This window comes from Stomoxys calcitrans, chromosome 4 (assembly GCF_963082655.1).
Source record: "Stomoxys calcitrans chromosome 4, idStoCalc2.1, whole genome shotgun sequence".
In the NCBI taxonomy this organism is placed as follows: domain Eukaryota; kingdom Metazoa; phylum Arthropoda; class Insecta; order Diptera; family Muscidae; genus Stomoxys; species Stomoxys calcitrans.
Window position 1 is genome coordinate 175,786,193 of NC_081555.1, and position 14,849 is coordinate 175,801,041.

The 14,849-nt window shown below is 37.8% G+C and overlaps 1 protein-coding gene across 2 annotated transcripts in view; it reads right to left on the reverse strand.

Moving 5' to 3' along the window:
- LOC106085668 (rhophilin-2-A) overlaps nt 1–14,849 on the reverse strand; it is a 213,999-nt gene that overhangs the window by 96,567 nt on the left and 102,583 nt on the right. The window contains exon 1 of one of the 2 annotated variants that reach the window (XM_013250001.2): nt 10,201–10,284. The exons of the other annotated variant lie outside the window; for it this stretch is intronic. Within the exon in view, the coding sequence (XP_013105455.2) occupies nt 10,201–10,269 (69 nt within the window). The 5' untranslated portion in view covers nt 10,270–10,284. Of the gene's footprint in view, nt 1–10,200; nt 10,285–14,849 lie in introns of those variants that run through there. 2 annotated transcript variants of the gene reach the window in all.

Consider the following 14,849-nt stretch of genomic DNA (forward strand, 5'->3'; position numbering starts at 1 on the left):
CTGTTATAAGTGCTATAATTTTCATAAGGGGTATTATTTTTTTTTAATTGTATTAAATGTCATAATTGTGGTAATTGTCATAATTATCATCACTGGCAGAATTGGCAAGAATCGGCATAATTTAAGTTGTTGCTATAATTTTCATAACTGCCTAATTGTGACAATAGTCATAATTGTTATAATTGATATCCTCGTCACCGTTGCCTTTAGTCTCATAATTCTGTTAATATTCATATTTGTTATTATATGCCATAATTGTTGTCATATTCGTAATTGTCACAATTTTCATAACTGTTATAATATGCTAATTATTGTAGAGCTGATATAAGGCTTCGTCTGATTCGGACCATAAATCAATGCTAAACATTGTACAAGTCATTGTGTAATATTTCAGTTCATTCGGATAAAAATTGCTCTTTGTAGGGGCTCAAGAAGCAAAATCGGTAGAGAGGTTTATATGGGAGCTGTATCAAGCTATTGACCGATTCAGACCATATTAGACACGTATGTTGAAGGTTATGGTAGACGCCGTTGTACAAAATTTCTTCCAAATCGGATGAGAATTGTGCCCTTTAGAGGCTCAAGAAGTCAAGATCCCAGATAGGTTTATATGGCAGCTATATCAGGTTATGAACCGATTAGCGCCATACTTAGCACAGTTATTGGAAATCATAACAAAACACCTCATGCAAAATTTCAGTCAAATCAAACGAGAATTGCGCCCTCTAGAGGCTCAAGAAGTCAAGACCCAAGATCGGTTTATATAGCAGCTCTATCAAAACATAGACCGATTTAAACCATACTTCGCGCAGTTGTTGGAAGTGATACCAAAATACAACATGCAAAATATCAGTCAAATCGGACGAGAATTGCATCCTCTAGAGGCTCAAGAAGTCAAAACCCAAGAACGGTTTATATGGCAGCTCTTTCAAAACATGGACCGATTTGGCCCATTTACAATCCCAACCGACCTACACAAATAAAAAAAATTTGAGCAAAATTTTAAGCGGCTAACCTTACACCTTCGAAAGTTAGGGTGCTTTCGACAGACGGACATGGCTAGATCGACTTAAAATGACATGACGATCAAGAATATATATACTTTATGGAGTCTCAGATGCATATTTCTAGGTGTAACAAACAGAATGACGAAATTAGTATACTTTCATCCTATGGTAGAGGGAATAAAAATATCAGCGGTGGTTATCTCCTCTTAATGCTGGTGACATTTGTGAAGTACTATGCCATTTGATGAAATGGCATGTCAGTCATGTAAAAACTCCTTCCCTTCTCGTCACACTGCGGCACGCCGTTCGGACTCGGTTATAAAAAGGAGGCCCTTATCATTGAATCGGACTGCACTCATTGATATGTGAGAAGTTTGCCCCTGTACTACATGTATGTACTTAGGGGAGTGTCAATAGGCAAATTCGCATTTGCAGATATTGCAAACAAAATACCGAGCAAAATACCGTCTTTCTGTACCGAGAACGACGGAGGGCCATATCATCCTACTGAACCGTGATGGTGTCCCCACTTCTCGTTACAGCAGAAATGGAGCCGATAGACCTGCAGACCAGGCTTAACTCTTAGCCGCGAGGTGCAATCTTAAACGGATCATGCATGCGCCGTAATACGGGAGTACTACGTATTCCCGTACTTGTAGTACTACGTACTTGTAGTACTACGTACTTGTAGTACTACGTACTTGTAGTACTACGTACTTGTAGTACTGCGTACTTGTAGTACTACGTACTTGTAGTACTGCGTACTTGTAGTACTACGTACTTGTAGTACTACGTACTTCCAAGTACTTAAAGTATTGCGTACTTTAAGTACTATGTACTTTTAGTACTGGGTACAAGTACTATGTACTTTTAGTACTGGGTACCTTTAGTACTAGGTACTTTTACTCTGGGTACTATTGGTTCTTATTGTTTTTAGTACTGAGTATTTTTAGTACTGGGTACTTTTAGTACTGGATACTTTTAGTATTGGGTACCTTTAGTACTGAGTACTTTTAATACCGCGCACTTTTAGTACTAGGTACTTTTAGTACTAGGTACTTTTACTCTGGGTACTATTGGTTCTCATTATTTTTAGTACTGGGTACTTTTAGTACTGGATACTTTTAGTACTGGATACTTTTAGTACTGGGTACTTTTTGTATTGTATACTTTTAGTACTGGGTACTTTTAGTACTGAGTATTTTTAGTACAGGGTACTTTTAGTACTAGGTACTTTTACTCTGGGTACTTTTGGTACTCATTATTTTTAAAACTGAGTATTTTTACTACTGGATACTTTTAGTACTGGGTTCTTTTAATACTCTGCACTTTTAGTACTGGTTTCTTTTAGTACTGGATGCTTTAAGTACTGGGTACTTTTAGTATTGAATATTTTTAGTACTGGGTACTTTTAGTACTGGATACTTTCAGTACTGGGTACTTTCAGTACTGGGTACTTTTAGTACTGGGTACTTTTATTACTGGATACTTTTAGTACTGGGTGCTTTTAGTACTGGGTGCTTTTAGTATTGGGCACTTTCTACTTTTAGTACTAGATACTTTAAGTACTAGGTACTTTTAGTACTAGGTACTTTTAGTACTAGGTACTTTTAGTACTAGGTACTTTTAATGCTAGATTTTTTAGTACCAGGTACTTTTAATGCTAGATTCTTTTAGTACCAATAATATAACCCGATAGCTTGCTACTACTACTTTGTTTGTACCACTCTTGCAGAGTATGTGGTAAAAATTTTAGCCACCACATTGAATGATTGCTGCTGCTGCTTTTGTTGCTTGCCTTACCAACACTGCAGGATGCTGTCGATGATCTATGAAAGAGAGACTTGAATAACCGCCAGATGGGCGTTCAATATTTAGGCGGCCGATATAGCTAAGCTATCTGGTAATAGTAGCAGACTTGTTTTTATACACTTGCAATGTTGTAATTTGTTTTTTTAATTAATCTACTCGCTCTGTCATCCTTACTCTTTTTGGTTACCTCCCTCCCTTCCCCAACATTCGGAGTGTGAATTATTTATCTGAATTGTTAAAGGTGGTTTTGAGTTTATTTGCTTTCTTTTGTGGCTTTGCCTTGTTTTGTGGTAAATTGGAGAAAATTTTGTGTGGCAACATAGAATGCCGTTACATTTTTATGAAAGAGTTTTAAAATCGGGAGCATTTATTTGGGGACAAGCAAGTGGGTGTGTTCCGCATTAACCAGTGTGCGGTCTCTTTAATATTAAATGATGATTGCACTGACATTTAACAAATACTGGAGAGATTATGGGTTGGGAGAGGAAAGATTATAATGGGAGTTAATTTTTTAAAATTTTTACAAATTGTGTCATGACATGATTAGAAATCAATTGATGTTGTTGTAGTACCACAGTTGAGGAATGGCAGGATGATATTACAGTTTTATGAAGAAGTTTTTTAGACGAGTTTTGAAAAAGTTTTGAATTAGAATGGGATATAATCTAAGATTTTTGAAATGCTGTATTTTTTGTGTAACATCAACGCTAGGATGGTTTTATATTATTTAAAGTATGCTAGGGATTTGAATGTACTCCATGCCACAATGGCCATAATCTTTAGTCAGAAACTAAAACTGAAGGTTTTACAAATGATGTTATACTAACGGACCCACATGATTATACCTAGCTATGCGTTAATTTATTTGTTTCTTCTAATTTGTTTATTTCATTACCAAAGCGTTCACATAAATAATTTTATCACGTGTCTTTAAATATCCACTTCCAACTCGTTTTCCCTAATTTGTTTTTATTTTTACCACAAGTATTTGTTTCGTGACATAATAAACGTCCAAATGGTCTGGAGTTTTTAGCATTGAATATTTTTGTCGAACCAAAGCAAAAATTTAGTAACACAGTACAGTGTCATTACAATTAGCACTAACCGTCTTAAAATGACATGTCGAAAAAAACTCAAATGGCACTATTAGTGCTAATATGGATTCTATTTGAAGTACAATTAACATTAAAAATTTCAAAAAAAAAAATGGAAAACGACATGCAAAGAATTCAACATAGAATCCACAAATGATTTATATATCCAGAATGGTCATACACTGAATGGTAGTTCAACATAAATATCAAACAAGAAACGTACAAAAAAAATCATAATTTTCACACTACATTAGCATTTGAATAAAATTTTCTTTGCTTTATTCTCTATTGTTGTTTGTTGTTGATTTTTTTATTTTTCATTGTAAACAATGTTGGTTTCTGGGACTTAACAGACAGCCCACCCGTTGTTGTATAAAATTAGAAAAATAAATTATACTTAAATCTGTCCCAGACAATGAAGGAAACTACGAATGAAAAGAACAAAAGAATTGATATGTTCTTGTTCCAAAGAATGTTAAGCTAAATGGCTGAGAATTTCCATTGTAGTGATGCTTAAAGAACCTAATTTAAGTTAGTTTTTCAGTTTTGGGTGAAAATATGACTAACATTGTCTTAAGTTAACTTTAACTTAGTCTTAAGTGAGTTCAAACTTCCAGCTAGGTATATTTTTCCATTCCATGAATAAATTATGTCTTGAGTAATAGTTCCTAAAATATAAAAAAATTAGGGAAGTCTTAAAGCCCATATACCTTTAGAGGCAGCATTGTGTGTGAAAACTAAAAAAAAATAAAACTTTTATAGCTCCTTTATATTAATTATGGAGTATAGTATGAAGAATTTGGATGTTACTAAAAGTTTAAAACCCTCTCACAACCTTGGGATCCAACGCAGGCAAATTGGACTCAAGCTAGAGGAATATGATATTAAGAACATCTACTTGAAAAGGCGCATTAAGTTTGTTCGGCCAAACTTTGAATACCTGCGCCCATGGCTATTCAAAAACAACAGCTTCTAAAATGGTTTGCGACGCTGAGACATTGATTGAATTTGTAAATTTTTCTCATATTGCATAAAGGTATTATAAATAAAAAATAATTTAAAAAAGGTTTCCAAAAACGCATTATACGTACGAAAAATCTAAGACAATTGTCGAAGAAGTTATGAATCCAAAATCAAAGGACTCAAGACCCCAGGTTTTAACGACGAACTTTTGTTTGTGGTAGCATATAAATCTAAATTCGGCATGATACAACTTCCTATTCTGTATTGGAGCAAAATTGTAGGAAAGAGACGCTTTTTGTCGGCTTAAGACTCCAAATCGGAAGATCGATCTTTATTGCATCTATAGCTCAATATGGTCCAATCTGCACCAGATCGTGCAAGAATGTGGAAGGACCTCCTACAAATCATTATTCTAAATGTCAACAAAATTCGTTAATAAATCTTCCTTCTATGGCCTAAGAGATCGGAAGATTGGTCTATATGGGACCTATGTCCAAATATGGTTCAATGTGGACCATACTCAATACGGACACCGAGGAATGTAATGCAACTTATTGTTGTAAAGTTTGTTGCGTTCTGATTGAGATAATTCTGTATGCTAGGAATATGGAATATGGAATGAATATGGAAATAGTTGCTATTTGGAGGCTGAAGAGAGTCTCAAAATACCTTACACCCAGATTGAATAAAGGTACAGTCTTCAGAATATGCACCCAGATGAAGAATTATAAATTCAGCCAAGCCGAATCTGCACTATGAAACGAATATGTGAAGTTTTTTGCATGGGTTATCTATATAGGCAGAAACCAAAAAAGTTTGACGAAAGGTCAAGCAATAAATACCATTTTTTATAACCACCACTATAGGATGGGGGTATACACATCTTCTTTTCGTTTGCAACACCTACAAATATTGATCTGCGTTTTTTGGAGAAGGGTAATTTGGGGAAAGGTAGTTTTGATACCCTTGCCCTTGGGGAAGGGTAGCTTTTATACCCTTTCCTTTGGGGAAGGATAGTTTTGATACCCTTTCCCTTGAGGAAGGGTATTTTTGATACCCTTTCAGTTGGGGAAGGGTAGTTTTGATACCCTTGCTCTTGGGGAAAGGGTAGCTTTAAAACCCTTTCCCTTGGAGAAGGATAGTTTGGATAACCTTTCTCTTGAGGAAGGGTAGTTTTGTACCCTTTCAATTGGGGAAGGGTAGTTTTGATACCCTTTTAATTGAGGAAGGGTAGTTTTCATACCCTTTTCCTTGGGGAAGGGTAGTTTTGATACCCTTTCAATTGGGGAAGGGTAGTTTTCATACCCTTTCAATTGGGGAAGGGTAGTTTTGATACCCTTTCCCTTGGGGAAGGGTAATTTTGATAAGCTTTCTTTAAGGGAAGGGGAGTTTTGATATCCTTTCTCTAGGGGAAGGATAGTTTTGATACCCTTTCCCCTGAGGAAGATTAGTTTTGATACTTTTTCAATTGGGGAAGGGTAGTTTTAAAACACTTTCCCTTGTGAAAGGATAGTTTTGAAACCCTTTCCCTTGAGGAAGTGTCGTTTGGATACCCTTTCAATTGAGGAAGGGTAGTTTTGATACCCTTTCCCTTGGGGAAGAGTAATTTTGATACCATTTCTCTTAGGGAAAGGGAGTTTTGATACCCTTTCCCCTTGCGGAAGGGTAGTTTTGATACCCTTTCACTTGGCGAAGGATAGTTTTAATAGTTTTTCCCTTGGAGAAGGATAGTTTTGATAGCCTTTCCCTTGAGGAAGGGTAGTTTTGATACCCTTGCCCTTGGGGAAGGGTAGCTTTAAAACCCTTTCCCTTGGGGAAGGATTGTTTTGATAATTTTTCCCTTGAGGAACGGGAGTTTTAATACCCTTGCTCTTGGGGAAGGGTAGTTTTAAAACCCTTTCCCTTGTGGAAGGATAGTTTTGATACCATTTCCCTTGGGGAAGGGTAGTTTTGATACCTATTCCCTTGGCGAAGGTTAGTTTTGATACCCTTTCAATTGGAGAAGGGTGGTTTTGATACCCTTGCCCTTGGGGAAGGGTAGCTTTAAAACCCTTTCCCGTGGGGAAGGATTGTTTTGATAATCTTTCCCTTGAGGAAGGGTAGTTTTAATACCCTTTCTCTTGGGGAAGGGTAGTTTTAAAACCCTTTCCCTTTGCGAAGGATAGTTTTGATAACATTTCCCTTGAGGATGGATAATTTTAATACCCTTGCTCTTGGGGAAGGGTAGTTTTAAAACCCCTTCCCTTGGGGAAGGATAGTTTTGATACCATTTCCCTTGGGGAAGGGTAGTTTTGATACCCTTATCCTTGGGGAAGGGCAGCTTTAATACCCTTTCCCTTGGGGAAGGATAGTTTTGATACCATTTCCCTTGGGGAAGGGTAGTTTTGATACCCTTGGCCTTGGGGATGGGTTACTTTAAAACCCTTTCCCTTGGGGAAGGATAGTTTTGATAACATTTCCCTTTGGGAAGAGTAGTATTGATACCCTTTCAATTGGGGAATGGTAGTTTTTATACCCTTTCCTTTAGAGAAGGGTAGTTTTGAGACCGTTACGCTTGGGGAAGGGTAATTTGATCGTCTTGACACTTCTACTTATTGATGCAGGTTTTTGGGGATTGCAAATGCGCCATATCGGTTCAGATTTGTATAAAGCTCCCATATAAACCGATCAACGTTTTTGACTTCTTGAGCCCTAGGTAGCCTCATTTTCTATCTGATTTCGCTGAAATTTGCCACAAAGACTTTTTTATACAAATTTGACTATATAGGAATACCCCCATTCTAGATAAGAATACCCTCATCCTATTGTGGAGGGTATAAAAAAGTAAGCCCAAGAAATTCTATGTCTCAAACTTGGTCAAGTCTGGTATCATACCCGCAACTAAGTGCCGGAGTCTGTATGCAGCGAAAGCCGCCCATTGACTCAATGTTCCAACTTTTCATTCTCTTCTCCACATGTCCTATATACGCTGTTATTTGCCGCATCTATATTGCTTTAATGCTCCAGTAGCCTGAGTTCGGATTCAGGCGAGAACATCAGAAAATATTTTTCAGTGGTGGTCTTCCACATCTAGTGCTGGCGACATTTGTGAGATACTATGCCATGCATGTAAAAAAGGTGTAGCGGCACGGCGTTCGAACTCAATTCTTGAAAGGAAGTCCCTTATATTGAGCTTAAACCTAAATCACTGATTATGAGAAGTTTGCCCCTGTTCCTTAATGGAATGTTTCAATGGAGTCATTATCATGAACGGGCGCTGTTGAAAAACTTGTCAACATGCGGGACGTTGATGATTTTATGAATTATTCTACGGCGGTATGCATCTCTTAATGATACCGAAAGCAATTCTGACCTTCTTCCCTCTTCACCATAGTAATAGCCTAAACTTCTCATGATCCGGATAACCCATAATATTTACGTTATCCTTCGAAACGTTTCACTGCTCCACAGTGCCATATGTGAGCTATTCGTCTATGTAATTAACTCAGATTGCGTCGCCATTCCTTAATTTTATTTATGGCTGCCCTCTGGCACCCAAGTCGTCTATCTCTTCTTATGCCTTATGCCGCCATGACTCGGCACCCAAAACGATGTGGATTGTGCTATTCTCAGAGGTGTTAATCTAGTGGCGGGAAAACAGAACTTAGTCCCTGGGTGTTTAATGAAGACATTCAGACCTATTCTGCCAGCTAGCTTCGGTTCGTCCGTATTACATGAACTATCCGATGGCAATACCCGATTTCCGTCCAATTCAGTCAAGCCATCTGCCTACTCGTTATCACTTACTCCGTTTTGACCCGGCAATCAAAACAATGCGAATTGTGCCATTCTCAGGGAAGGCGATAATCTCATTCTTATACTTTTAAATCTTTGTGATCTTACTATGGCCAGAACTCAGTCTCTGGTTCCTCAACGAAGACGCCCAGACCGATTCTGTGCTTAAGCTTTGATCCATCCATATAGCACGAATTACCAGATTGCAATAGCAGAGTTTTAGGCAATCGTATAGCGGAGTTTAGCATGTCCGCCTATGACGCCGAACACCTGGCTTCAAATTCCGGCGTGGACATCAGAAAAGAAAAAGTTTTCCAGCAGTGATTATCCCCTTACTAATGCTGGGTACATTTATGGGATATCCTGTCATGTTAAAACTTTTCTACCAAGTGGTTTCCCTATGAGCCACGCCCTTCAGATGTGACATAAAAAGGAGGCCCCTCATGATTGAGCTTAAACTTTCATCGGACTACACTTATTTATATGAGAGAAGTATCCCCTGCAGCTTAGAGGAATATTTATGGACAATTTAGTTAGTATTCATGGACAATATTCATGGACAATTTAGTTAGACAATTTAGTCATGGAGTTTCGGCAATCCAATAAGCGCGACCACAAGTGGCATCTCAGGTATTCGATAAGAAATCTCTTCCAAATAAGCCAGATTTTCTATCTGCGCCTTGATTATCCCGCGATAGTATCACCTGCTCCTATCTATGCTCTATTCCATCGCCCTATGTCTCATAGTCGCAGTGGTTGCTTCATTTATATTCTGTAGGGCTATGATACGGACATCTAGATGTCTTTCTAGCGCTCTAGTAGGCGTGGTTCTCATTGCCCAACCTTTGCCAACACAAAATGTCCTTTTGTACCTGTTTTAATGTCCTTCCGGTTGTACTTTTTCTCCTTCGCCGTCCATCAAACTATCGATGCGTAAGTTAGTATTGGTAAAATTACGCTTTTGTACAGTCAGTGCACCGTTCTCGAGTTGGAGTTGGGATGCACAAAATCTGTGAGCTATGACTCGTCATCCAAAACGATGTGAATTGTTTCATTCTCAGAGGTGCTAATCTAGTGGCGGGAAACAGAACTTAGTCCCTGGGTGTTTAATGAAGACATTCAGACCTATTCTGCCTTCTCAGTACACTCCTTAATGAAGGTTGTTTAAACTACGGTAAAAAAAAACCAAAAATAATGGTAGTCTATTTCCGCGGTTGTACTTTTGTGCAAGCTTGAGTAGGATGATTTTGATTTTTTTCGTTAGAAAGCACCACCTAAGGAGCATACTGTCAACATGCTAAGAAATAAGGAAAGTGTTATTCATTCTTAAATCCTAGAAATAAAATATCACCCATTATTTGAAATAAAGCATCTCGTTCAGGTCAGCCACAAGTTGCTTGTACTTCCTCCCTATGCAATGAACTTTATAATCTTGATTAAGTCATTACACTGGTCGCCTTAGCGGTACCATCATTCCCTTATTCTCCACCATTGCGTGTCGTAATAAACTTTGTTATTTTTTGTTCAAATTTCGCTTTGATTGTTCTTACCATTTGTTCCATTTTCTTTAAATAACACATGGCCTGTCTATCGGCCAGTTTTTGCAGTGAGGTCTCCATAGTGCTTTCACAAATTCAAATTTTTTTCAATAATTTCTTTCTTTTGGGTTGCTATAATTCTTTAAAAAAAAGACAAAACTAATCTTTTATTTTTAAGACTAAAACAGCCAGGTGTTTTTTTTTTCTTTTTTGTTTGTTATGTTAAAATATTTAGAGTAGATCACAGTTTCACTTGTTCAGGCGTTGGTGATTTGTGGTTTTCAAAAACGAAAGACTTAAGACACATGCGTGACTTTCATTTCACTACTCATAGAATTTGCACTCTTCTCTTTCTGTGTGACTTTTTCATGGTTTCTATCTTCTGCACTTGATTAAAATTTTAATTACAAAATTATTCTATGCTTGCATTCAATATGTTGCTTAGTGGTTGGCTGGCTGTTGTTGTTGTTTGCCATTCCGTTTGCCTAGCTGGCCAAAGATATACGTCACAATTATGACAATTTTTAACGTAGATGGTTTTGAGCGCGGATACTTTTAGTCAAGACGTTGCGTTGCGTTCGAAAGTCGAAAACATTCTCATCTCAGAATCTTAGAAAGTTGGCAATCAATGGACCAAATGTCTACGGCCGGCCATAAGCTCGCATGAATACCAAACGAAACTGTTTAGCTCTATGGGAGCTCTGCTTGACTGCTGGGAGAGTAATCAAACCGGCCAGCTGGGCTATAAGAGCAGCACACAAAATGGCTAGAATCATATACGACAACGATTATATAAAATCACAGTGATCTTTAACATCATAATCATCATCCAGCATCATCATCATCATGATTATTATGATCATGGTCATGGTTAGCAAAAGAGCGGCTAAATGTTAAAACACAAGACTAAGACTACAGTGTTGAGATGATTTGGAAACTTTAGCATTAAAATATTGATTGTGTTTTTTTTCGAGTTTTCTTTGCTATTCTTTTCTTTTGTAGTTCTCTTCTCTTCTTCTCCAGATTGGCTAACAACATCATTATGAGGCTCGGCTTATGAGGCTTATTTTCAAAGCAAATTGTCTGTAGCTGTGGCTGTGGCTGTGCCCGTTGCTTGGTATTGCACTTGCCTTGGTGTTTTTTTAATCTTTTGAAGCGGTATTAAATGACCGCAATGCTTGGCTGCCAGCCATCCAGTAGTGGGCTATGATGGCATGGTTCAGCTATTCCAGACTTTCTTCGCGCAGATACTTCGATCATGTGGAAAAATGTTTCCCATTTTGCACTGCATTTGCGCCAGTGTAAGTGTCTGAATGCTGGTGTTTGTTTGTTTACATTATTATTGATTGCCATGTAATGTTTAATAAAATTGTTTTTGTTGTAGTTTGTTCAGAATGTTGTTGCATCATTGTTGGTCGAGGTAGAGGTGTTTTTTGTTTGATTTGATTGAATTGGTGGTGGGGGATACTGATGTTTGTTTGGTTTGTCTTTGGTAGTTGCAGTTGCAATTTGTGATATGCCATTAAATTACTTCAGTATGTTGTGGAAAATGTTTGACATGATTGTTTGGGTTAAAAAACTAATGGCATCCTTTTTTTTCAAAAGATGTGGCATAGAATGATTTTGTGCTCTTCAAGTTCAAGAGAAAATCCAAAACATTAAAAACTTCATTAGTTTTGGGGTTCTTAATAGACCTATAAAAGTCATATTATATGGTAGCTCCTACAAACAAAGACATGCAAAGTTCCGGCGGGGCTGAATTTTTAGTCATATGAAGGGCACATGTGTACTTTACCAAATTAGTCAAAAATTAAAGCTTCTTTGGGCCGTAGAAAACTAATCGGGAGATTGATTTATATGAGAGCTCTATCAGGTTATCTGTGCAATGTGGCTAGAAGGAGCCATACCAGATGATTGGAACCTCAGCATACTATTGGGTTGCCCAAAAAGTAATTGCGGATTTTTTAAAAGAAAGTAAATGCATTTTTAATAAAACTTAGAATGAACTTTAATCAAATATACTTTTTTTACACTTTTTTTCTAAAGCAAGCTAAAAGTAACAGCTGATAACTGACAGAGGAAAGAATGCAATTACAGAGTCACAAGCTGTGAAAAAATTTGTCAACGCCGACTATATGAAAAATCCGCAATTACTTTTTGGGCAACCCAATATGTCCCGCACACAAGAAAGGAGACAAGACGGAATGTGCCAACTACAGAGGAATAAGTCTCCTCTCAATCGCATACAAGATACCCTCGAGCGAACTGTGTGAAAGATTAAACCTAAAGTCAATGAGATAATTGGGCCCCATCAATGCGGTTTTAGACCTGGTAAATCCACCCTGGACCAGATATTCACACTGCGCCAAATCCTGGAAAAGACCCGAGAAGGACAAATCAACATCTAATATCGCCTTTGTTGACTACAGAGCCGCTTTCGACAGCACTTTACATTCAAAAGGTATTTCAAGCCATGTCTGAGTTTGGTATCCCTGAAAAATTAATAAGACTCTGCAGGATGACACTTGTTGATACACGTTCCTCAGTAAGAATAGGAAAGAATCTCTCCGAACCATTCAATAACAAACAAGGTTTCAGACAAGGAGACAGTTTATCATGTAATCTCTTTAATATCCTGCTGGATTATACGAAATACAGATGTGAATAGATATGGCACACTAATACCGACGACATCGACATCATAGGTCGGTCACCGTAGTAGTAACTGCACCCTTTGAAGGAATCGAAAGAGAGTCAGTGAAAATAGGTCTGGCAGTAAATGGAGATAAGACGAAATGGATGGTTTCAACTTCCAAAACACCCTCGCACAACCGAGCAGATAAAGAAATAGGAAAATGTTGGGAAACCCAACTTTGAGACAGTCAGTAACTTTATCTACCTCGGCACCGCCGTAACCGAAACGAATGACACCAGTTTTGAGATAAAGCCAAAAATAATACTGGCCAACAGATGCTACTTTGGACTAAGTAAGCAGCTTAGAAACAAGGCCACCTTTCGACAGACGAAGATTACACTACACAAGACACTGCTACTACCCGTGTTGTTATATGGTTCTGAGGCATGGGTACTTGTGAAAGCAGATGAGGCAGTGCTTGGAGTATTTGAGAGAGATTCTTCATAAAATATATGGATCAGCTTGCGTTAATGGAGAATATAGGCAACGTATGAACCACAAGATGTATGAGCTGTATGACAACGATAGCATAGTTGGACGTATCAAAATATTGGGTTGCCCAAAAAGTTATTGCGGATTTTTCATATAGTCGGCCTTGACAAATTTTTTCACAGCTTGTGACTCTGTAATTGCATTATTTCTTCTGTCAGTTATCAGCTGCTACTTTTAGCTTGCTTTAGAAAAAAAGTGTAAAAAAAGTATATTTGATTAAAGTTCATTCTAAGTTTTATTAAAAATGCATTTACTTTCTTTTAAAAAATCCGCAATTACTTTTTGGGCAACCAATAACTCCAAAACACCCTCGTACAACCGAGCAGATAAAGAAAATGGAGAAAGTTGGGAACCACAACTTTGAGACAGTCAGTAACTTTATCTACCTTGGCACCGCCGTAACCGAAACGAATGACACCAGTTTTGAGATAAAGCCAAGAATAATACTGGCCAACAGATGCTACTTTGGGTTAAGCAGGCAGTTTAGAATCAAGGCCACCTCTCCAAAGACGAAGATTACACTACACAAGACACTGCTACTACCCGTGTTGTTATATGGTTCTGAAGCATGGGTACTTGTGAAAGCAGATGAGGCAGTGCTTGGAGTATTAGAGAGAAAGATTCTTCGTAAAATATATGGACCAGTTTGCGTTAATGAAGAATAAAGGGGACATATGAACCACGAGCTGTATGAGCTGTGTGACAACGATAGCATAGTTGGACGTATCAAAATATTGGGTTGCCCAAAAAGTAATTGCGGATTTTTCATATAGTCGGCGTTGATAAATTTTTTCACAGCTTGCGACTCTGTAATTGCATTCTTTCTTCTGTCAGTTATCAGCTGTTACTTTTAGCTTGCTTTAGAAAAAAAGTGTTAAAAAAGTATATTTGATTAAAGTTCATTCTAAGTTTTATTAAAAATGCATTTACTTTCTTTTAAAAAATCCGCAATTACTTTTTGGGCAACCCAATACAACGGCTGCGTTGGCTAGGTCATGTTGGCAGCATGGATGAAGAAGTTCCAGCAAAGAAAGACTTCTTTTTCTTCTTCTTCAAGGCAAACACGGTGGTACACGCAACCCGGGAAGACCAAAAGCCCAATGGAAAGTTAAAGTGGTGGCACCTTGAAACTTGGTGTCAGAGATTTTAGAATGAGCGCAGATGATTGAGGCGCTGGGAAGGCTATTCTACGTTCGGCTAGTGGAACAAATGTTCAGTCATAGCCAATTAAAGTAAAGTATACCAGGTTCCTTAGTGGAATGTTAATGGGCAAAATTTGCATTTTTTTTTTTGTTATCAGTTTATAGGCCGATTTGCACCATACTTATCAATGAGTTTGGAAGTTATAACTCAACGCTATATGCAAGATTTTAAATCGGACAACATTTGCGGCTACTCAAGATTTGCGGGCTCAAGATTTGAAATCGGTAGATCGGTTTATAAGTGAGCTTTATCAGGATATAGGCCGAATGAG